The 26312-nt window shown below is 34.7% G+C and overlaps 2 protein-coding genes across 2 annotated transcripts; both read left to right on the top strand.

The window, feature by feature from the left end:
- Positions 1–510: 510 nt before the first annotated feature.
- LOC129275613 (E3 ubiquitin-protein ligase TRIM45-like) lies at positions 511–5721 on the top strand. The gene is made up of 2 exons (XM_054912128.2): positions 511–1233; positions 3968–5721. Exons 1-2 carry the CDS (start codon positions 598–600, stop codon positions 5228–5230), a joined length of 1899 nt encoding a protein of 632 aa, XP_054768103.2. The 5' UTR covers positions 511–597; the 3' UTR covers positions 5231–5721.
- Positions 5722–14946: 9225 nt separating this feature from the next.
- Positions 14947–25106, top strand: LOC129275627 (uncharacterized). Its single transcript, XM_064109488.1, has 2 exons — positions 14947–15721; positions 22131–25106. Exons 1-2 carry the CDS (start codon positions 15086–15088, stop codon positions 23493–23495), a joined length of 2001 nt encoding a protein of 666 aa, XP_063965558.1. The 5' UTR covers positions 14947–15085; the 3' UTR covers positions 23496–25106.
- The last annotated feature ends 1206 nt before the right edge of the window (positions 25107–26312 follow it).

The raw sequence follows: 26312 nt of genomic DNA, 5'->3' as shown, positions 1-26312 counted from the left end.
ACTTTAAAAGCTTTGCTTCTGGTGGACCCCCCTCATTTCCATTTATGCTCAATTTTATACTGTTTTTGCTTTATGTTTTTCGAAGTTGCTCGTCTGTAAAACTGTATTTGATTTATATTACTTTGTGTCATGTTTTGAATGGAAATGGAATAAAGAATTGAATAAATTGAGGTATTCTCTGTTTAAGCATGTATAGGTTAATGCTGAGTAATGGGAGGAATTATTGCCCATTTCAAACTTTTTTAGTTTAAAATCATGAAACATACACATATAAACACAACCAAAAATAAGTTCCCCATTTTTAAGTGCTTGAACTTGATCATGTGTGAAAAGCACGTATCGATGAATGAATACATAACGCACTTAGGTTCAAAGGTAACTGGGAATACCCGGTACTATTTATAGGAAGTTCGAATTGGGTGTGTTTTTACTATTGTAGTTGAACTCGTATTGTAGTACGCAGCAGCAATAGCTTGGAGCCAGTTGTATCAGTTACTGCGTTCTAACCCGAACTTGACGTTTCAATGCATCAATACTGATATACATATGCTTTATATTCGTTGGAATTTAGATCTCGTGTTTTAAATTGATTTAGCGATGGCTGAGAAGCGTGAATCAGAGAAAGCATCAAGCTCTTCACCGAACCTGATATGTCCATTATGTCTTGATATATTTGTTGAGGCAACAATCCTGACTTCATGTGGACACACATTTTGTAGGCGATGCCTCAAGAAATACGATCTAACCCACCAGGACCTTGATCACATGGTCTGTCCTCTCTGCAGGGAGATCACCAAGTTGTCTGCCAATCGTGTCGATGATCTCCGCCTCAATGTCTCCATCAACGGATGCGTAGACGATTACCACGCCAAGCGTGGAGGGATGAATGCTGTCCTTGAGATGTGCCAGAAATGTACCGCTTGCAAGTCTCAGAAAGACGCCGTGTCATTCTGCAGAACATGTACTTTATACATGTGTGATAAGTGCCTGCATTCTCATCAACAGCTTGTAGTAGTCTTTGGAGATCATGAGATTGTATCCATGGATGATGTCATCGAAGGGAAGGTCAGCATTGGTCATTTATTCGAGAAGTGTTCCATCCACAAACTTGAGAACAAGGATATGTTTTGTGAGGATTGTAAGGTCCAAGTCTGTCACAAGTGCGTACTTGTTGGTCATAAAGCTCATGAAATCAAGAACCAGGTTGACTTTGAACAAGAGTTGCGACGGAAGGTAATTTTATTTATTTACTAGATCATGGTGTGAAAAAAAAACACTAAATTGAATATTAACACTGATAATAATATTGATGCCGATGATAAAAATATGATGAGAATAAACTTCTCGATCGGTGAGGGGAAGGGGAGGGAGGAGGAGGAGGAGGGGGAGGAAGGATGGGGGGGGGGCGGGTTGGGACAAGGCGGCACCTGAAGTTTGGCTCCTATGAATCCTCACCTGTAGAAGAACACTGAATTGTATATTGATAATGATAACGAAAAGAGCTGAAAATGGCTTTGAGAGGAATAGGAGTGATCATGACTGTACGTAAATAACATAAACAATATTTAAGGACAAGTTCCCCCCAACCATGGACCTATCAAGTTGATTTGAACAAAACGAGAAAAATCCAACAAGCATAACACTAAAAATTTCATCGAAATCGGATATAGATAAGAAAGTTATGACATTTTAGATTTCGGTTGATTTCACAAAACAGTTTTTTATGCACATCCTGGTCGGTATGCAAACGAGGAGACTGATACATCATACAACTCCCGGCCATGTAGAATAAGTATTGTTTTAATACTATATAGTTCAGTCAAGTTGGTCCTTATTGTCAAATCTGTAAACTATAAATATTGTATAATTAAAACAATTAAAAAAAAACGAAATAAATAGTGAGGGACATCATCGACTGTCTCATTTGCATGTCACTGAGTTGTGCATATCACTGTTTTGTGAAAAATACGCGAAATTTTAAAATGTCACAGCTTTCTCATATTTGTTTTAATTATACGGAAGCCTTGATTAAATTGTTTTGTTCTTTTATCCAAAACATAATTGCTATTAGGGGGGATTTCTGAGCACAAAAATATCAACCGGCAAACACTTTAAAGTAATATATTCGCAATATTTTTACACAATAAGTTTACATGTAATGCCATTCTTCTCATTCTTCCTCTCTTTCCCGCTCTCTCCATTTTCGAACTTCTTTCATCTTTATTTCCCTCTCCTCTCTCACTTTCTTTATGTTTCTTTATCTTTTCTTGGATATCAGTCTCTATATCCATTGTCAATTATCTATCCAAATGATTCCTATGTTTATTGTGTATATCTGTATATATAAGTTGTTTCTCTTTTTTTTTTTTTTTTTTCTTTTTACAAAATACTATTTTGTTTTTGTTTATTTGCTTATATTCCTTGCATTGTATATTTGTATTGTATCATTTTCTACTTCTTGTTTCGTACAAAATATTGGCAATTGCCAGTGAAGTTCCAATAAATTCAATTCAATTCAATTCATATTACATCCAATTTGATGAAATTTTCAGATGCTAGTTTGATTTATTTCTTCAATCATAATTTTTCTGGGGTGGACGTGACCTTTAGTATACCTATTCAAATTCAATTCAATTCAATTCAAATTTGTTTATTTTACTTCCATCAAACAAAAACAAATTGTATACCATATACCTAGTGGTATTAAAGATAGAAATGTTGATTTGAAATATAAGGGTAATAAAAACAATAAGTGATGATGATGAATATAATAATGACGAAATTAAAAGATTTAAAAAATCACAACATTTGGATACTATAATATTGATAAATATATTAAAAATTTACTAAAATGTTACAAGAAATGTAAATATTCATCACTACTCTACGATAGATCTGCTGGAATTTTCCATTTATCTTGAACAATGACATTATTTCCAAACAAACTTGTCATATCTTCTGGCATGAAACCATGGAACTCACTTTCACAAGCTTTATGAAATAAGCCTACAATTCATATAGCATAAAACAAAATCCCTTTAATAATCATAGAACCCCTAAAATTTAGTATCAGTAGGATATTTCGAGGATTTCCTATTCTTTCTTATTCTCCTTTCCCCACTCTCTCCCTTCTTCCTCTCTTTATTTCACTTCATTTCCCGTCTCTGTCTCTTCATTCTATCTACCCGTGCAGCTTTTTTTTGTTTGTTTTCTTTTACTCTTTTTTTGTCCTTTGTTTTATTGTTTTTGTTATATTTTGTCAGTTCTTGTATAGTTTTTGTTATGTCTTGTTCTTTTATAATTTTTGCCGTGCCTTGTTCTTGTACCGTTCTATTACCTGTATTTCCTGTTCTCGTAATGCTTTCTTTCGTGTGTCCTTTTCACTTTTTTGTAATATTATTCAGCCTTGTTTATATTTTACTTGCTATGGGAGAATATGATAAAAAACTAACAATTTACAAGGATTTATATGTAATTTTTACAAGAAAGATATGATGATCTGTGTATTAGATAGACTTTGAACTTTGTATCTTGTATCAATATGTAAAAAAAAACCTTTAACGAGCTGTGCTTTTCAGAAGGTTTACATTTCATTTAATTACGTTATATTACAATTCGCTCTACTTTGTAATTTTGTTGAAATTTTGAAATGAAATAAACTCGTTATCAATCAATCAAAAATGTATTGTATCTGATAATTAGCTTATGTAACGTACCATCATCAATATTGTTAATACTGTTGCATATAATGCATTTCTTCCCATTATTTTTGTTGAATGTCAGCCACGATTTTCTTTAAAGTTATTGTAGCAATGACATGAAATTGTGTAAATATGGGGTTTCTTTTACTGATTATCGCGTGTCATTCTGCAGTTGTTATCTTTTTAAATAGTTTGTTATTTTCACATTTAAGGAATATTTGCAGATCTAAACCGTTGTTTGTACTATTCAAACTTTCATTCCTTAGGTGGAAGACCTTGCCCAACGATGTGCTGACAAGAAAACAGAGCTGGAAAAGAACATTCAAAACATAGAAATACAACGTCATGAGGTACACACTGCAGTGCAGACACTACTAGATGATGTCAGGCAGGCTTACACCATCAAGGCCAAGGAGCTGGAAGAAAATCTTCGAAATCTCACCGACCAAATAAATGCCTTAAAGCATAGTTTTGATGACGACCTCAACGTCTTGAAGTCAAAAGATCGTCAGAGGATCAAGAGTATTTGTAGTTCAATAACATTGGTAGATAATGACAGACTAGGTCATCTTGAGACAGACACTCTATCTGCTCATATCTTGCTCTGTGAGGAACTCGATGATATGCTGAAGGAGGCTACCGATCACACTTCTGCGTCAGCAATTACGAAGAAATCAAAGGGGAAGAGGTTCAACCCAGCTGATGATACTCGTCTTGACCTCGGGAGCATCTCAGGATCAGACCCCAAGATAAAAGTCATTCAGTGTGTAAATCTACGGTCATATATGTCCGGAATGACACGGTACTCACACGACAGTGTGGGTATCGTATATGGGTGGATTGCACATTGTATTGATATCATTGATTCAAATGGTGGTAAGCAGCAGTATAGTAACATACCCAATGACAGGAAATATAAGGATCTTGTCTATCAACAAGACGGATCTTTATGCGTATCGCTATACCATACTAAAGAAGCCTATATATACTCCCCCCTTGGCTCCAGGAAAGCAACAATCCACGTGAGAGACGGTACTAATGATCTCAGTGTTAACAGAAGTCAATCAGATGAAATCATCATTACTAACGGTGACAACCAAGTATATATCTATGACCCGACAGGATCCACTCTTAAACACACTGTTCAAACAAATCACAAGGCGGATCAGGCATCTACCACCAGGACGGGTTTGTACGTCACGAGTTCATGTCACGCCGATCCTCGCGTGGTGACGGTCTATGACAGGGATGGGAATGCTGGTGAGTCTCTACAAGCTCCAAAGGATGTCCACCTGTATGCTGCCGTGGATGAGCAGGACAGGGTGTATGTAGCGAGTGTTGATTGGCAGAATAGGAAGGTGGTGATCAGGCTCTATGATCTTGATGGTCTGAACCTGAAGAAAAAAGTTGAGTTCAAAGCACTTAATATGACATTGGGTTGGCATTGGTGTTACTTGGTCTCCCTCTCCCCAGACATGCTCGCCTTTGCTTGTTGGATGAAGTTATATTTCATCAAGGTATCACTGTAATCCAGATTATCTCAACCATGCACCTACTACAATGTCTCAACACACAGTTACAAATAATTTAAACAACGCTGTTCACTATGTGAATCGCACAGGAGTTGTTTAAACAGTTTAAACATGTGTTCAAAATCTTAACCACTTATGCTTAAATCATTGATAATTAAATATTTGTATTTAATATTTAGTGTTGTTTCAGATTTTGAACACTTGTTTAAAATGTTTAAAAACTACTGTGCAATTCACATAGTGAATAGCGTTGTTAATATTATTTTTAACTGTGCATGTGGCATTATTTTAATCGAAATTCAAATTCAAATTCAGTTTTCTTTCCAACTAAACAAAATATAATACAGGTAATATTCATACATTTATAACAAGCATTTACAATACAAATCCTTGTCATTTATTCATATACATTTTATAATGTTCAATGACATACATGTAAATAATAAACTAATTCATAATGTGAGGCATACAAGTGATAGAACTATCAGAAAAAATATTTTAAAATGGATACTCCAGCCTGAAAACAGTCACATCTGAATATATATTATGATATATACATGTACAGTATAAATGGGCAAAACGCTGAAAATTTCATCAAAATCTGATAAAACAACTATTCAATTTGTTCGTTTAGCGATATATTGTGAAAATAGCAATCTGCAAGCAATGGCCAGTGAATAGGTGGGCTGATGATGTGTGGTCCAAACTTTCCCTTTTCTTATTTTATTAAAGGACATCACAATAGATGTGTGTAAAATAAGTTTCAACAATGATGATAGCAGTAACCAATCTTATAACACCAAAGTAACGCAATGCTTAAAAAATCCTTGTCAAATTTTGATCAGGTTTTCATTGTTTTGTTTGTCACTCAGCGTGGGGACCCCTTTATTACTATATGGATCTACAATGTAAATAATTTCTTTGTATATATGTTTTGCTGGTGAGGATCATTTACTAGAATGCTGAGAAAACAATATTGGTAAGTGTTGGTAAATAACCAGGGAACCGAAGCCTTCAGGTCCTCTCCGAGGGACCTGATGATAATATCGTACCAGAGGGCTTTAGTGCTCTTGGCCTATATTATTTTTATGTATTTTCATCCACGAGTCATAGCCATATCTATCTACAGTATAATGAACATGTGTTTTTTTTATCGTGTAATGTACATATCCATTTTAACATATTTTCTTAAAGTGTGAATACATTTTGTTCTCATGTGTCATTGTTGTTTATTTTATCATGTAATGACTTCATTTAATCAGGAGATGAGTCATAATTTGGATAATCATTTCTTGTCCAATACCAGGTTGTTTAATAGGCACAACGAAAGTTTCTATTGAGTTTGACAATATGCATAAGATGAGGATACCATGTATTTCTTTTGTTATCTCCTATTAAAGCAGATATAAACCAATAGCGCCATCTCGAGTCCTCAACTACTCATACCTGGCCAGTTTCCTGACCAATAATGCTAGTGTAGTCTAATAATATAGACCCACTTGAATGATAACATGCTAATTAACTATTCAATACATTTATACTGCAATGATTATGTTTACCAAGTAGCGAACCAATTATTTTTCCTCTCAAAACATTAATTTTCTCTATACAAATACAATTCATTCTCTGTAGTATTAGTAGATATTTGATAACGTATATTTTAAATCTATGTGTTTATAACACAGTCAATGAGAGACCACACACAGTTCACTCCCTCTTTTACATGAAAGAACACAATGTGAACATGTAATCACTTTACACAGTGACTGTGTAAAATTTTGCACTTTTTTATTATTTTCACACTGTGTCACATTGGCGGGTATTCTGATATAATTAGGAAAATACAATGCATTAAAACGAATTAGTTGATACATTGGAAATTTAAAAAAGTATACAACATGTGGGTAATTTTTTAACATATGTACTTGGACTTGGGTCTCGTCTATCCAATGAAGTAAAAATTTTGACAGAATTTACACTTGAATGAGCACCGTCCATTTTTGTAAAGCTCGCAGAAATCTGTTTGCGCAGAAATGTTCGTTTTCAAGCTGTGTCAATGGGAAAGGGTGAAATCAGACTTACCCTGCGACACATTTCTCATACACTTGCACTTGCACTTTTAGTCAATTGAAATAAGACGGATACATTCAAGCATTTTGTAACAATTTTGCCACCAAAATTGAAATTTCAACACGTAGTAAGCATAACCTTTAACCTTTTGTGCCAGCTGGATCGTAGGACATAACTAAATCTAAACAAAAGCTTATATCAGACATTTCCAACATTTTTTCACTAAGTTTTTATCATTTAAAGTGGGTTTACATTTCATTTTTCATTTAATACTTGTTTCTCCACACTTTTCCAAAGCTTGACAATGATTAACAAAATGAAAATCACAGCTCAGTGTAACGCAAATATCGTTGCGATGACATCGGTGTGTGGGGCGCAATGGCACTCTTCGAAGTGTTTTGGGCAAGGAAGCAAGTTAAATAAGGTAAAAGATGTCTTAAAATCAATTCACTAGCTAAATTCCATGTGTTCTTCATGATCTACTTTTATTCGCATAACTATTTCAAAGTTCTGCGCGAATCATTTTTCACTAACTTTTCAAAAGTTTTGACAGAATGTTACACTTCAGTGAGCATTGTCTATTTTTGTAAAGCTCGCAGAAATGCTCGTGTTCACGCTGTGTCAAGGGGAAAGGGCGAAATCAAAGTTACTCTGCGAAACATTTCACATTTCCCATTGCACTTTTTGTCAGTTGTAATAAATGGATACGTTCAAGCATTTTGTAAAAATTTTGCCACCCAAATTAAAATTCCAACACTTAGTAAGCACAACCTTTCCCTTTTGTGCCAGCTGGATCTAAGGACATAACTAAATCTGAACAAAAGTTTATGTCACACATCCCCAGCATTTTTTCACTTAGTTTTTATCATTTAAAGTGGGTTTACATTTCATTTTTCATTTAATACCTGTTTCTCCACACTTTTTCCAAGCTTGACAATGATTAACAAAATGAAAATCAAGCCTAAGCCATTTCATGTAAATCACAGCTCAGTGTAAAGCAAATAACGTCACGATGGCCTCTGTGTGTGTGGGGGAGTGGGGTGGGGTGCAATTGACTCTTCGAAGTGTTTTGGGCAAGGAAACAAGTTAAAAAGGTAAAAGATACCTTCAAATCAATTTTACTAGCTAAATTCAACGTGTTCTTCATGATTAAGGTCTACTTTTATTCACATAACTATTTCAAAGTTCTGCGCGAATCATTTTTCACTAACTTTTCAAAAGTAAATGGTGCTCACTCAAGCGGAAATATTTTTCGACAGTTACAACGTCATTAAATTAAATGGATCCGTTTAAATGTTTAAATGAGGAAAAATCTTCAGTATATTATAAATGTATGATTTTATATGATTTTTTTCTAAGTGTTAACTTTTTTTTGATACGCACTGTATATATATATATATATATATACATATATATATATATATACATATATATATATATATATATATATATATATATATATATATATATATATATATATATACGTTTATTTATTCTTCATATTCTTATAGTTATCATAGAATGTACATATCCATTACCATATTTTCATAAATGTTATTTATCGTGTAATGACTAATCAGGTGACGAATGATAATTGTTAGGCACAGCGAACTTTTCTATTAGTGTTGTGATTTAATCATAAGCCTATATGAGATATGATAAGCTATATATTATGTAGAGTATAATATGTTGTCTCCTACGAGGAAGATCACTATATAACATCACTTTGCTTAACACAAAATTTGTACATTTTCATTATCATGTTCACACTATGTTACATTATGTGTTTTTTAATATGAACTTAATGATATCAAAATATCAGTCACGCTGTATTATTCAATTTAGATTGAAATTTAAACTTTATTTACCACAATCTTCATGAAAAATAAATGAAGAAAACGAAGAAAAATGAATATCTAAAACAAAATACATTATAACATAAGTAAGAACGTTTAAAAATAGTGGCAGGATCACAAAAAATTGACAAAAAACATATACATGTAAATGAATGATCCTGAAATTAACACAAAACAACATAATAAAACAAATGCAGTCTGGAAATACAGAACAAACAAACAAACAAATAACATGAATAAAATTAAATCTATATCAGTATACAATAAGTATTATACTTTCAGCATGAAATGGATTTTCAAATGTCTTTTGAGGCTTTGTAAAGTATGCAATATTTTGAGGGAGCTTATTCCAAATAATAGGACCCCTAAATGAAAATATATTGTTTGAGAAAGAATAATGACCGCATATTGCGAGAGTATTGGCTGAATTTCTCGTATTATACCTATGTATATCTCTGTTGGTTTGAAAAATATTGTCAAAATTATTAGGCAAAAGGTTGTTATAATAGAAATGCATGAAAACAGATGATTGAACATTATGGAGTGAGAAGATTGAAAGAATGTTTAATCTTGAGATAAATGATTTAAAACTAAATATATGTTCAATTCTATGATGCCCTCATCTCTCGGAATGTCGGAAGATTTATTTAAGTTTGAAGATTTTCCTTGTTTCAATAATGGTTGATGCTCGAAAGCCCTCTCTATCAGGCGTCACCAAATATATGCATATTTTCCATGCCTGAGCAAACACTGATCTTTTTTATCCATGGTGTAAAGGAAATGGTTTGTGCTAAAATTAGGCACAACGAGGGCAGCAGTCTACCACCGAATGAAATGATACGCTCATCGCATTCCTTACAAACAATTGTTTTAAATTATGTTTCCATTTATTATTATGATTGTTAGAAACTTGTTTATTTTCGTTTAGCTGAATAACATTGATTTGTATTGCTTTGGGAAGCGATTCGAGTATCAATCTGAAAACGGATAGAGAAAAATGAACAAATATTCATTTTGCAAGAGGAAATCATCAAACATGCTTTGATAAAAAGATCCCTTTTAAGCGAAATTCACAACAATCATACATGGTCGCATGCATCATAAGTTGAAAGTTGAATATACATATATTTCCTAAAAATTAATTTACACATCGTCTGCAGATAACATACATTTTAGTGTATGTTTAAACTTTGCAAAGTAGGTGGCATGTTAATAGAACTTTAATTTTGATTCAATACTGTATTTTCTGCATGAAATTAAAGGATTATGCTTGTACGTTTCTGTCCTAAATGAGCTTTTCTTGTGTGTAAATATTCTTTGAGGGGAAATAAATGTAGTCGAGTTATTCTTTGCATTGGCAATTTAGTCTTTTAAATGTCATTATGTATATGTGTCATGTAAATGTATTTCATTTTCAGAATGATTTTGTTTTGTGGGTAAAGAGGGGCTTAAGGTAAATTAATCAGAAATAATTATATGCATTTTTGTTTTGGTTATATTTATAGTTATATTTACCCGATGTCACAAATCGCTATGATGATGCATGTTACAAACGATATTATGAATGTATACCATCTAGGAGACGGTCTTCATGAAACGATGAAATGTACCCGTAGTATTAAAGGATAAATTTGGGTTTCTTTTTTTAAAGTAAATTGTAGGATCATGTACAGAGTTTTGCGGCCATTTCTATCGTAAATAAAAATAGAAAAAAAAATCCAGTTGAAATCCAACTTTATTACAGCTTTTGACCTTGAGTAAAATTTGCCTACCATGAAGCTAGCACAGTTCGACAAAATTAGGAGAGAATAGTGTTCATATCATGAAATCTAATATTGACAGATTTAAGAATGAATTGGAAAGCTATAGGGACCATATGAGATCAAAACATACGAAGAAAACACTTCTTATACTATGCTTTGTTTATCACGCGTTCATGGGTTATGCTTATTAGTATTTTGTTTTGAATTGTATAACAAAATACGTTTTTATTCATTTATTCTTGTTTATTGTCATATTATTTCTCTCATTACTGTGATTAGATCTCTATATGAAGAACATCATCATTATGAATGACTCTGAATAGAGTGATCCATCTGTATCTTGTACATGTATGTTAACATTCGCATTTGTAATTCTTTATGTCTGTACACTATATATTATCTTGATATTACTTTGATATATAAAATCAAACCAAACCATAATGCGGAAATAATGATTTCAATCTACGAAGTCAAAGTTGTATTTACTTAAATGTGGTATTACCACCACAAATGCTACAGCTGCATAGTATTAGATATCAAAAAGACAAGTGATTTTATCATTAGTTTAGGAGAGGAGAGACGGTGAGACAGCTTGCAAACAAAATTATTGATTAGTATCCATGTAAATTGCATACTTACGAAGTTTCAATTATCATTTTGAATTGATTCTATTGATATCTAGATTTCATTAAATTCTGAAAGTAATCAAATTCAATTAAGTTTGTTCCATCTTTAAATACGAACGCGTAAGTTTACGAAAACAGGAGAGATAGAGACAATCAGAGAGTGAGCGAGGTATATAGAGAGAGAGAAGAGAGAAAGAGAGACGGTGGGGGAGAGGGGGGGGGGGTAATTTTCACTTTAAGCATTGTCTGACGTGTATGAAAAGTTATTACACGTATACGATTCTCAAAAATAAATCAACCGAAATAGAATTCCAAATATTTGGAAGGCATGTCCTATTGTGCTCCCACCCTTATTATTTATTTATCCATTTATTTATTTTATCTTATTTTATTTCACATTTTATTTATTTTTATTAGTTATTATTGTTATTATTATTATTATTATTATTATTATTTTTTTTTTTTTTTGGGGGGAAGGGGTGGAGAACTTGTCCCCTCCCCCTAGTTTGACCACCGTGCTAATTGAGGCACGGTTCTATGTAAATGGGTGTTTGAGGCCCCACCCGAACCTTAAAAAACGACAATAATGAATAACGACAAAATATATGCATGTACACATATTGAATAATGCAGTATCACATTCATGTCTTCAAGTTCTCTAAGAATATGCAAATTTTAGAACACAGTCTAAATTCAGAATACATTCATGCACTATCACAATGCTGGTAAAGTAAGCAAATGAATTTCCCCACGTTCAGTAGTCGGGAGCCTTAGACCACTCGGCCAAGGCACATCGCCTTTGTGTGTAAATTTAATGCATGCGCAGACATATAGCACCATTTTGTTGTTTAATCTAAAAAAATACCCTGCCTGACCGAAATATTCCCCAAGAATTTATTTTGGCTGACGGGCAGGATGTCCCCCCCCCCTAGCACTTGATGCGCCTTTTTTTTAACGTACCAAAGCGGGGCAAGAGACCGATGGGCTCATCGGTTCTAGGACAATTACCCCCTGGACAACTACCCCCCCGGACAACTACCCCCGGACAATTACCCCCGAGGACAATTACCCCCGAGGACAACTACCCCCCGGACAATTACCCCCTGAGGACAATTACCCCCCGAGGACAATTACCCCCCGGACAATTACCCCCGGACAACTACCCCCCGGTCAACTACCCCCCGGACAATTACCCCCTGAGGACAATTACCCCCCGAGGACAATTACCCCCGGACAATTACCCCCCGGACAACTAACCCCGGACAATTACCCCCCAGACAACTAACCCCGGACAATTACCCCCGGAAAATTACCCCCCGAGGACAATTACCCCCCGGAAAATTACCCCCCGGACAACTACCCCCCGGACAACTACCCCCCGGACAATTACCCCCTGAGGAAAATTACCCCCCGAGGACAATTATCCCCGGACAATTACCCCCCGGACAACTACCCCCGGACAATTACCCCCCGGACAACTACCCCCCGTACAATTACCCCTGGGCAACTACCACCCGGATAATTACCCCCCGGACAACTACCCCCGGACAATTACCCCCGAGGACAATTACCCCTGGATAATAACCCCCGACGACTATTACCTCCTGGACAATTACTTCCAGAAAATCCCCCCTTCTGTCCAATATCAATGTTAGAATTAAGCGGGACCCACTGTAAGTTTTGGTCGGTGGCACAGGTTTTCGAAATATTTTCTACTTTATCTTACGTTACTAACTTTGTCTTTCTCTTTTATATTGGTCTTTCTCCTGTTCTCTCACTTTCTTCTTCTTTTCCTTTTTTTTTTGTCTAGCGGCGCCTTCTGCATCATGAAGCAGAAGTTGAAATGGCTATTTCTTGAATGATAGTGTTATGTAATTCGGTAACTAGATTAAAGTTTGGTCCAATATATTGTTACGATCTACTGTGATGATTTTTTATGCACGTGGTGCAAAATGAGCTGTTTTGATCTGCTACAGAGAGTTCGGTAGCCAACGTGGATTCTGGGACCAGAACAATTAATGAATATAATCATTTTATTCTGTATAATTTTCAAATTTTTCAACACATGAATCTTGAATTATCACTGTATGATTGCAATTTGTCTTTAAAATCATTGGACCTTTCACACGCTCACTCGAAAACTGTTATATGAATCGAATTCCCTATAGAGAAGGCGGTATGTGTCATCGGTGACTTGTCAATCAAAGCACTGCATCGATACGATAAGTGCATGACAATCACTTATCTGAACATTATTCAGATCAGTGATGACAATAATGTGTGTTTTCTATTGAAGTGCTTGATAGGAAACATTATAAGCTCCGCCCCAAAAACATTTTTGGAGGACAAGCCTTTCACACGTAAAATTCGTACCGTAATTTGAGTGAAACTTGACTGGAATTCACCTCCGGGGTAGAATTTTAATTCCTAATTGCGATTAACGTTCGGGATTTTAGTTTGGTTTCACACATGCTAAAAATTCGTCACTAGCCTTATTTTTCTCTTGAATCATCATTCAAATTACGATATTTTTTACCGTGTGAGAGGGCGGATACTCAAATAAACTTAGCTGAATAAGAGCAAAACAGAGAATGATACCTGCATGGATCAGAACGCAAGACGTATTCTCTGTTTAAGCATGTGTATTGGTAAATGCTGAGTGATAGAATGAATTATTGAACATTTCAAACTTTTTTAGTTTAAAATCATTAATCACACACACATACACACCCTCACACACACACGCACACACACATATTCCCTCTCTTTCTGCTTTTTCTTCTGTCTATTGCGCAGCACATCCTTCACAGCGAAGACCTCTTTGTGTGAATAGCTTTGCACTTTGTTCTGTAATCATGTTTACATCAATATGATTTCGACCTTTTTGTTCCTTCTCTTTTTTCTTTCCTGTATATAAACGCATATATGAACAAGTCGATTATATTTTTTTCATTTCCAAGGGGGATCCACACTTTACAAGCTTTGCTTTTTAGTGGACCCCCCTCATTTCCATTTATGCTAAATAATATACTGCTTTTTGTTTTTGTTTTACGAAGTGAGAATACTCGTCTGTAAAATTGAATTTGATTTGTATTACTTTATATTACTTTGTATTATGTTTTGAATGGAAATGGAATAAAGAATTAAATTGAATATAAACACAACCGAAAATAAGTTCCCCAATTTGAAGTGCTTGAAATTGTTCATGGAATGGTATTGTTCAAGGTAACTTGACAGGAGTAATCAATGCACTCATTTGTGTAAAAAGCACAAATCAATGAACATGATGAATAAATACATAACGCGATCAAGTTCAAAGGTATCTGGGAATACCCGGTACTTCTTATAGGAAGTTCGAATTGGGTGTGTTTTTACCATTGTAGTTGAATTTGTATTGAAGTACACAGCAGCAATAGCTTGAAGCCAGTTGTATCACTGCGTTCTAACCCGAACTTGACGTTTCAATGCATCAATACTGATATACATATGCTTTATATTCGTTGGAATTTAGGTCTCGTGTTTTAAATTCATTTAGCGATGGCTGAGAAGCGTGAATCAGAGAAAGCTTCAAGCTCTTCACCGAACCTGATATGTCCATTATGTCTAGATATATTTGTCGAGGCGACAATCCTGACTTCATGTGGACACACATTTTGTAGGCGATGCCTCAATAAATACGATCTAACCCACCAGGACCTTGATCACATGGTCTGTCCTCTCTGCAGGGAGATCATCAAGTTGTCCCCCAACCGTGTCGATGATCTCCGCCTCAATATCTCCATCAACGGATGCGTAGACGATTACCACGCCAAGTGTGGAGGGATGAATGCTGTCCTCGGGATGTGCCAGAAATGCACCGCTTGCAAGTCTCAGAAAGACGCCGTGTCATTCTGCAGAACATGTAATTGTTATATGTGTGATGAGTGCTTACATTGCCATCAACATCTTACCACGTTGTTTGACGGTCATGAGATTGTCTCCATGGATGATGTCATCGAAGGAAAGGTCAGCATTGGTGATTTATTCGAGAAGTGCTCCGTCCACAAACCAGAGAACAAGGATATGTTTTGTGAGGATTGTAAGGTCCACGTCTGTCACAAGTGTGTACTTGTTGGTCATAAAGCTCATGAAATCAAGAACCAGGTTGACTTTGAACAGGAGTTGCGACGGAAGGTAATTTTATTAATTTAATAGATCATAGTGTGGAAAAGAACTCTGAATTGAATATTGACACTGATAATAATATTGATGTCGATGATGAAAAAAATAAATGATAAGAATAAACAAACTGTAAACAAATATTGGGTAAGGTTTTAACCAGCACGATGGTAAGTATGTTTCCAACCAATTTGGGGCAGTACTTTACCCAATGCGGGAAGCATATTGTCCAGTAAGGTTGAAAAAATAAGCAGCAATTACTTAAGAATGGGCACAATTTTTAATTACACTGTATAAATAAAAATCCTCAAAAGAAATGCGCAATGTTGGTTGGACATATAATTACCCTCGTGGAGCATTTTTACCTAATATTTTTTAAGAGTGCATCTCGGTGAGGGGTAGGGAAAGGGGAGTGGAGGAGGAGGGGGAGGAAGGATGGGGGTCAAGGCGGCACCTGAAGTTTGACTCCCATGGATCCTCACCTATAAAAGAACACTAAAATTGAATATTGATGATGATAACGAAAAGAGCTGAAAATGGCTTTGAGAGGAATAGGAGTGATCATGACTGTACGTAAATAACATAAACAATATTTAAGGACAAGTTCCCCCAACCATGGACCTATCAAGTTGATTTGAACAAAACGAGAAAAATCCAACAAGCATAACAATGGAAATCTCATCGAAATCGGATATAAATAAGAAAGTTCTGACATTTTAAATTTCGGTTAATTTCACAAAACAGTTATTATGCATATCCTGGTCGGTATGCAAATGAGGAGACCGATACATCATCCATTCGCCATGTTCACTTTTTTTTTTTTTATCTTGTATAATTCCTCCCGGCCATGTAGAATAAGCATTATTTTAATACTATTTGGCTCAGTCAGGGGATCCTTATTGTCAAATCTGTAAGATATGAAATATTGTACAATTCAAACAATAAAAAACAACAAAAGAAATAGCGAGTGAGGGACATCATCGACTCTCTCATTTGCATGTCACTGAGTTGTGCATATCACTGTTTTGTGAAAAATACGCGAAATTTTAAAATGTCATAACTTTCTCATTTTACATCCGATTTTGATGAAATTTTCAGTGTGATACTAGTTTGAATTTCTCTATTTATTCTAATCAATCATATTTTTGGGGGATGGACGTGACCGTTAATATACCTACATGTAATGGTATTAAATATAGAAATGTTAATTTGAAATGTAAGGGTAATCAACACAATAAGTGATGATAATAAAGATAATAATATTGACGAAATTAAAAGATAGAAAAACAAATCAAAACACTTGGAAATCGTATTGATAAATATATTAAAACTTGTACTCTTTGTTTAAAAAAAAAATTTAACATTCATAACCACCCTACATGATCTGCTGGACTTTTCCATTTACCTAGAGTAAGGACATTATATATAAACAAACAATTCATATCTTCTGGCATGAAACCTTGGAACTCACTTTCACAAGCTTTACAAAATAAGCCTACAATTCATAGCATAAAACAAAATCCCATTGATAATCACAACACCCCTATTATTTAGTATTCTTAGGATATTTTAACAAATTTGAGGATCTTCTATTCTTTCTTATTCTTTCCCACCCTCTCTCTCTCTCTCTTTCCTCCCTTTATTTCACTTCTTTTCCCGTCTCTATCTCTTTTCATTTTATCTATCTGTGCACCTTTTTTTCCTTTCTTTTCTCGTTTTTTGTCCTTTTTTATGGTTTTTGTTATATTTTGTCTGTTGTAAAGTTTTTGTCATGTATTGCTCTTGTATAGTTTTTTTGTCATGCCTTGTTCTTGTACCGTTCTATTATTTGCTGTTTTCGTAACGTTTTATTTCGTGTGTCCCTTTCATTTTTTTGTCATATCTTGTAATATTCAGCCTTGTTTGTCTTTACTCGGGAGAATATGATAATAAACTAATAATTTTTAAGGATTTATATCTAATTTATACAAAAATGTTTGTATATTATATGTATTAGGATTTTTTTAAAATCTTGTATCAATATGTCTTATTTATTGAAGGAAACCTTCATTAACGAGCTTGCTTTTCATGTTTCCATTTAATTTTAATTCAATGTATTACAATTCGCTCTAAATTTTGATGAAATCTTAAAATGAAATAAATCCGTTATCAATCAATCAAATCAATCAATAAAAATATATTGAATATGATAATTAGCTTATTCAACGCGCCATCATCAATATTGTTGTATATAATTTCTTCCTAATTTTTTTTTTAATGTCATAAACTATTTTCTTTATAGTTATTGTAACAATGACATGACATTATGTAAGTATGGGGTTCTTTTACTGATTATCGCATGTTAGTCTGCAGTAGTTATCTTTTTAAATAATTTATATTTTCACAGTTAAGGAATATTTGCAGATCTAAATCGTTGTTTTTACTTTTCAAACTTTCATTCCTTAGGTGGAAGACCTTGCCCAGCGCTGTGCTGACAAGAAAACAGAGCTGGAAAAGAACATTCAGAACATAGAAATACAACGTCATGAGGTACACACTGCAGTGCAGACACTACTAGATGATGTCAGGCAGGCTTACACCATCAAGGCCAAGGAGCTGGAAGAAAATCTTCGAAATCTCACCGACCAAATAAATGCCTTAAAGCATAGTTTTGATGACGACCTCAACGTCTTGAAGTCAAAAGATCGTCAGAGGATCAAGAGTATTTGTAGTTCAATAACATTGGTAGATAATGACAGACTAGGTCATCTTGAGACAGACACTCTATCTGCTCATATCTTGCTCTGTGAGGAACTAGATGATATGCTGAAGGAGGCTACCGATCACACTTCTGCGTCAGCAATTACGAAGAAATCAAAGGGGAAGAGGTTCAAGCCAGCTGATAATACTCGTCTCGACCTCGGGAGCATCGCATAATATACTGATCATCCATCTACGGCAGCCATAAAGAAGAAATCACAGGAGAAGAGGTTCAAGCCAGCAAATGATACTCGTCTTGACCTCGGGAGCATCTCAGGATCAGATCCCAAGATGGAAGTCATTCAGTGCGTTAATCTACGGTCATATATGTTGGGAATGACACGGCACTCACATAACAGTGTGGGTATCGTATATGGGTGGTATGCACAAGGTATTGATATCATTGATTCAAATGGTAGTAAGCAGCAGTATAGTAACATACCCAATGACAGGGAATATTATGATCTTGTCTGTCAACAAGATGGATCTTTATGCGTATCGCTTCACGGTACTAAAGAAGCCTACATATACTCCCCCCTTGGCTCCAGGAAGGCAACAATCCATGTGGGAGACAATACTAATAATCTCAGACTTAACAGAAGTCCATCAGATGAAATCATCATTACTAACTATGGAAACCAAGTATATATCTATGACCCGACAGGATCCACTCTTAAACACACTGTTCAAACAAAACACAAGGCGGATCAGGCATCTACCACCAGGACGGGTATTGAACAATTCAAACAATAAAAAACAACAAAAGAAATAGCGAGTGAGGGACATCATCGACTCTCTCATTTGCATGTCACTGAGTTGTGCATATCACTGTTTTGTGAAAAATACGCGAAATTTTAAAATGTCATAACTTTCTCATTTTACATCCGATTTTGATAAAATTTTCAGTGTGATACTAGTTTGAATTTCTCTATTTATTCAAATCAATCATAATTTTTTGGGATGGATGTGACCGTTAATATACCTACATGTAATGGTATTAAATATAGAAATGTTAATTTGAAATGTAACGGTAATCAACACAATAAGTGATGATAATAAAGATAATAATATTTACGAAATTAAAAGATAGAAAAACAAATCAAAACACTTGGAAATCGTATTGATAAATATATTAAAACTTGTACTCTTTGTTTTCAAGAAAAATTTAACATTCATCACCACCCTACATGAGCTGCTGGACTTTTCCATTTACCTAGAATAAGGACATTATATACAAACAAACAATTCATATCTTCTGGCATGAAACCTTGGAACTCACTTTCACAAGCTTTACAAAATAAGCCTACAATTCGTAGCATAAAACAAAATCCCATTGATAATCACAACACCCCTATTATTCAGTATTATTAGGATATTTTGAGGATCTTCTATTCTTTCTTTTTCTCCCCCACTCTCTCCCTTCACCCTCCCTTTATTTCACTTCTTTTCCCCTCTCTGTCTCTTCATTCTATCTACCCGTGCAGCTTTGTTTTTGTTTGCTTTCTCTTACTCGTTTTTTTTTTTGTCATTTGTTTTACTGTTTTTGTTAAATTCTGTCAGTTCTTGTATAGTTTCTTTTATGTCTTGGTCTTGTATAGTCTTTGCCATGCTTTGTTCTTGTAATAATAATAATATAATAATATGCATTTATATAGCGCAACAACTATTTATATATATTCTATTGCGCTGCAGGAGCTTCCTAGGTGCTGTACATACAATTGGAATATATAGGTCTTTAATTTTAACTTGAACTTATGTAAATTTGTTGAATTCCTAATGTTGAGGGGAAGTTTGTTCCATAGTCGTGGGGCTGACATCAGAAATGACCTATGACCTACATCAGAAATGACCTATCAGAAATGACCTCCTAGTGTTGCTTTAGTCTTGTGTGGGGGTACTTGCAGTGTGAGTGTATCTTGTGAGCTACGTATAGGTGATGCATGGTCATGAGATCGGGATTTCAATTTCAAGAGATCTGAGATATAACTTGGGGCCTGACCATTAAGACCTTTAAAGACTATCATTAGGATCTATGTGATTCTTTGCCGGACAGGTAGCCAGTGTAATTCTCTCAATAATGGGGTGACAGGAGAGAATTTGGGAAGACGACATATCAAACGTGCACATGTGTTTTGCACTCTCTGCAGTTTGCTTATTTGAGAATCGGGTAATTCATAGAGAACACTATTACAATAATCCAATTTACTTGTGATACAAGCGAGAACAATAGTTTTCATGGTGTCTTGATAAAAAAAATTACGGATACGTCTCAAGTTATAGATCATAAAATAAGCGGATTTACAAACATTGTTGATTTTTGATTCCATTCTTAAGTGGGTATCAAAGACTACACCAAGGTTTCTGGCTTTATCTGATGGAGTTATATGTATAACCGAAAAGCCAACAGTTAAGCTATAGCCCCCAAATTTAGAAACCGGACGTGGGGTACCAATGACTAAAAAATCAGTTTTTCTATCATTCAACATTAACTTATTTTGAAGCATCCAGGTTTTAATATATGCCACACAATCTTCTAATGATTTATCATCTCGTGGTGCATTTGGGGAGAAAGATAAGTATAGTTGTGTGTCGTCTGCATAGCAGTGGGAAGTGATACTTGGAAACTCTCTTGTTATACCGTAAAGAAGTCTACTTGTGTACATAAACAATAAGGGGCCGAGACGTACCGTTCTTTTACCTGTATTTCCTGTTCTTGTAATGTTTTGTTTCGTGTGTCCTTTTTCACTTTCTTGTAATATTATTATGATTATTCAGCCTTGTTTATATTTTACTTGCTATAGGAGAATATGATAAAAAAATAATAATTAACAAGGATTTATGTTTAATTTCTACTAGAAAGATATGATGATTTGTGTATTAGATAGATTTTGAACTTTGTATCTTGTATCAATATGTCTTATTTATTGAAAAAAAAACCTTCATTAACGAGCTGTGCTTTTCAGAAGGTTTCCATTTCATTTCATTACGTTATATTACAATTCGCTCTCCTTTGTAATTGTGTTGAAATTTTGAAATGTAATAAATTCGTTATTCGTTATCGTCGTTATCGACGTTTCGGGCAGGTTGACTGTCCGTCTTCAGAAGACGGACAGTCAACCTGCCCGAAACGTCGAGTCTCTCTACTACTCATCATCTCTACTCGCCGGCTCAAGCCAGCATCTCCTCACTAGCTCTACTACTCATCAATCTTTCCTGGTTTACAATCCTTTTCAGGACTACTTTCAAGAAAGAATACTCTGCTCTCAAATCTCGACTTTCTCGCCTATCCATTCCTTCTCTTCTTCTATCCACTGTTTCTATAACACTTCACATGGTGTACCGTAAGCCACATCAGCGATTGTACATACCACCATGCAAACCTTCAAACAACATCCAAAAATGTATTGTATCTGATAATAAGCTTATTTAACGTACCATCATCAATATTGTTAATATTGTTGCATATAATGCATTTCTTCCTATTATTTTGTTCAATGTCAGCCACGATTTTCTTTAAAGTTATTGTAACAATGACATGAAATTGTGTAAATATGGGGTTTCTTTTACTGATTATCGCGTGTCATTCTGCAGTAGTTATCTTTTTAAATAGTTTGTTATTTTTAAATTAGAGGAATATTTGCAGATCTAAATCATTGTTTTTACTTTTCAAACTTTCATTCCTTAGGTGGAAGACCTTGACCAACGCTCTGCTGACAAGAAAACAGAGCTGGAAAAGAACATTCAAAACATAGAAATACAACGTAATGAGGTACACACTGCAGTGCAGACACTACTAGATGATGTCAAGCAAGCCTACACCATCAAGGCCGAGGAGCTGGAAGAAAATCTTCGAAATCTCAACGACCAAATAAATGCCTTAAAGCATAGTTTTGATGACGACCTCAATGTCTTGAAGTCAAAAGATCGTCAGAGGATCAAGAGTATTTGTAGTTCAATTACTTTGGTAGATAATGACAGACTGGGTCATCTTGAGACAGACACTCTATCTGCTCATATCTTGCTCTGTGAGGAACTAGAAGCCATGCTGAAGGAGGCTACCGATCACACTTCTGCGTCAGCAATTACAAAGAAAGCAAAGGGGAAGAGGTTCAAACCAGCAGATGATACTCGTCTTGACCTCGGGAGCATCTCAGAATATACAGATCATCCATCTACGGCAGCCATAAAGAAGAAATCACAGGAGAAGAGGTTCAAGCCAGCAAATGATACTCGTCTTGACCTCGGGAGCATCTCAGGATCAGACCCCAAGATGGAAGTCATTCAGTGCGTTAATCTACGGTCAATTATGTTGGGAATGACACGGTACTCACATAACAGTGTGGGTATCGTATATGGGAGGTTTGCACATGGTATTGAAATCATTGATTCAAATGGTGGTAAGCAGCAGTATAGTAACATACCCAATGACGGGGAATATTATGATCTTGTCTGTCAACAAGATGGATCTTTATGCGTATCGCTTCACGGTACTAAAGAAGCCTACATATACTCCCCCCTTGGCTCCAGGAAGGCAACAATCCATGTGGGAGACAATACTAATAATCTCAGACTTAACAGAAGTCCATCAGATGAAATCATCATTACTAACTATGGAAACCAAGTATATATCTATGACCCGACAGGATCCACTCTTAAACACACTGTTCAAACAAAACACAAGGCGGATCAGGCATCTACCACCAGGACGGGTTTGATCGTCACGAGTTCATGTTGGGGCAATCCAAGCGTGGTGACGGTCTATGGCAGGGATGGGAATGCTGGTGAGTCTCTACAAACTCCAAAGGATGTCTACCTGTATGCTGCCGTGGATGAGCAGGACAGGGTGTATGTAGCGAGTGTTGATTGGCAGAATAGGAAGGTGGTGATCAGGCTCTATGATCTTGATGGTCTGAACCTGAAGGAAAGAGTTGAGTTCAAAGCACTTGATATGACATTGGGTTGGGAGTGGTGTTACTTGGTCTCCCTCTCCCCATACATGCTCGCCTTTGCATGTTTCGATAAGTTATATTTCATCAAGGTATCACTGTAATCCAGATTATCTCAACCATGCACCTACTACAATGTCTCAACACACTGTTACAAATAATTTAAACAACGCTGTTTACTATGTGAATCGCACAGGAGTTGTTTAAACAGTTTAAACATGTGTTCAAAATCTTAACCACTTATGCTTAAATCAATGATAATTAAATATTTGAATTTAATCTTTAGTGTTGTTTCAGATTTTGAACACTTGTTTAAAATGTTTAAAAAAACTACTGTGCGATTCACATAGTGAATAGCGTTGTTAATATTATTTTTAACTGTGCATGAAGCATTTTTTAAATCAAATTCAAATTCAAATTAAGTTTTCTTTCCAACTAAACGAAAGATAATTCAGGTAATATTAATACATTTATAACAGGCATTTACAATACAAATCCTTGTCGTTTATTCATATACATTTTATAATGTTCAATGACATACATGTAAATAATAAACTAATTCATAATGTGAGGCATACAAGTGATAGAACTATCATAAAAAATATTTAAAAATGGATACTCCAGCCTGAAAACAGTAACATCTGAATATATATTGTGATATATACATGTACAGTATAAATGGGCAAAACGCTGAAAATTTCATCAAAATCTGATAAAACAACTATTCAATTTGTTAGTTTAGCGATATGTAGTGAAAATAGCTATCTGCAAGCAATGGCCAGTGATAGGTGGGCTGATGATGTGTGGTCCCAACTTTCCCTTTCCTTATTTTATTAAAGGACATCACAATACATGTGTGTAAAATAAGTTTCAACATTGATGATAGCAGTAACCATTCCGACAATAATTTCACCAAAGTAACGCAATGCTTGAAAAATCCTTGTCAAATTTTGATCTGGTTTTCAGTGTTTTGTTTATCACTCTTTGCCTGAGGACCCCTTCATTACTGTATGGATCTATACAATGTAAATAATTTATTTGTGTATATAGAGTATGTTGGTGAGGATTATTTACTGGAATGCTGAGAAAACAATATTGGTTGGTTGTTGGTAAACAACCAGGGAACCGACGGCTTAAGGTCCTCTCCGAGGGACCTGATGATAACGTCGTACCAAAGGGCTCTAGCGCTCTAGGTCTATATTATGTTCATGTATGTGCGCCATCCCCGAATCATATCTGACTACAGTATAATGCACATGTGTTTTTTTTTTATATTCTAATGGTTATCGTGTAATATACATATCCATCAACATATTTTCTTAAAGTGTGGATACATTTTGCTCCAATGTGTCTTTGTTTATTTTATCATGTAATGACTTCATTTGATCAGATGATGAGTCATAATTTCGATAATAGTTTCTTCTCCAATTCCAGTTTGTTGGGCACAACGAAAGTTTCTATTGAATTTGATCACATGCATAGGATGAGGACCCCATGTATATTATGTAAATAAAGTATTCTCTGTTATCTCCTATACTAATGTGAAAGAACGCAATGTAAACATGTAATCACTTTGCAAATATGTTCCAATATAACACAGTGACTGTGTAAAATTTGTACATATTCTTTGTCATGTTCACACTGTGTCACATTATGTGTGGTATTCTGATATAACCATAATGAGGAAAGTACAATGAATTTTAACGAATTAGTTGATATATTATATATATGTGTGTGTGTGTGTGTTCTTTATATTCTAATAGTTATCGTGGAATGTACATATCCATTAACATATTTAAAAAAATGTTATTTATCATGTAATGACTAATCAGTTGATGATTCATAATTGTTAGGCACAGCGAACCTTTCTATTAGTTTTGGAATTTGATCATAAGCCTATATGAGATATGATAAGCTGTATATAAAATTATGAGCCATAATTGTTCGGCACAGCGAACTTTTCTATTAGTTTTTTAATTTAATCACAGGCCTATATGAGATATGATAAGCTATATATTGTGCAGAGTATATTATGTTGTCTTCTATGAGGAAGATCACAGTAGTATAAAATCACTTTGCTTAACATAAAATTTGTACATTTTCATCACCATGTTCACACTGCGTCACATTATGTTTTTTTTTTCAATATGAATATGATGATATCAAAATATCAGTCACGCTGTATTATTCACTTTAAATTGAAATTGAAATTGAAACTTTACTTTCCACAATCTTTCATTTTTAGAATGATTTTGTTTTGTGGGTACAGAGGGGCTTATAGTAAATCAATCAGAAATATATATATTTTTGTTATATTTGTAGTTATATTTTTTACCTGATATCATGAATCGCTTCGTGAAAAAAGGGAAAATTGTACCCGCAGTGTTTTTCTTTTTCTTTTTTTGCATAAATTGTAGGAATATGTACAGGGTTTTGCGTCAATTTCTATCAGAAATAAATTTAAAAAAAGATCCAGTCGAAATCTAACGCCATTAAACAGCTTTTGACCATGAGTAAAATTGGCCTACCAGTAAACGCCAATAGTCAGACAAAGTTTAAGAAAATAGAAAATAGTTAAGAAAATATGATTGTAAAATACGTTTTTCCCGCTTAGCTGAATATCATTGGTTTGTATTGCTTTGGGAAGGGATTCGAGTATTAATCTGAAAACGGATCGAGAAAATTAAGAAATATTTACTTTGGAAGAGGAAAATTATCATACATGCTTTGATAAAAGACCCCTTTTAAGCGAAATAATTAGATAAGATAAGATAAGATAAGATTTATTTTATTTATACACGGTTAAAAAGCCCAAACAGTTCACAGACTGATTTCCATTGGGGCCGTGTGGAACATACAATTGACAAAGTAAACATTTTAAAATCAGTGTATAACGAACAATATATATGGAAAAGGAGCAT

The sequence above is a fragment of the Lytechinus pictus genome, chromosome 14 (assembly GCF_037042905.1).
Source record: "Lytechinus pictus isolate F3 Inbred chromosome 14, Lp3.0, whole genome shotgun sequence".
Taxonomy (NCBI): Eukaryota; Metazoa; Echinodermata; class Echinoidea; order Temnopleuroida; family Toxopneustidae; genus Lytechinus; species Lytechinus pictus.
This window is presented reverse-complemented; position numbering and strand designations above follow the sequence as displayed.

Coding starts and splice junctions, on each gene's coding strand:
- LOC129275613 (XM_054912128.2), top strand. CDS start 598: ATGGCTGAGAAGCGTGAATCAGAGAAAGCATCAAGCTCTTCACCGAAC. Junction 1,234..3,967: donor AACAAGAGTTGCGACGGAAG/GTAATTTTATTT, acceptor TTCATTCCTTAG/GTGGAAGACCTTGCCCAACG.
- LOC129275627 (XM_064109488.1), top strand. CDS start 15,086: ATGGCTGAGAAGCGTGAATCAGAGAAAGCTTCAAGCTCTTCACCGAAC. Junction 15,722..22,130: donor AACAGGAGTTGCGACGGAAG/GTAATTTTATTA, acceptor TTCATTCCTTAG/GTGGAAGACCTTGACCAACG.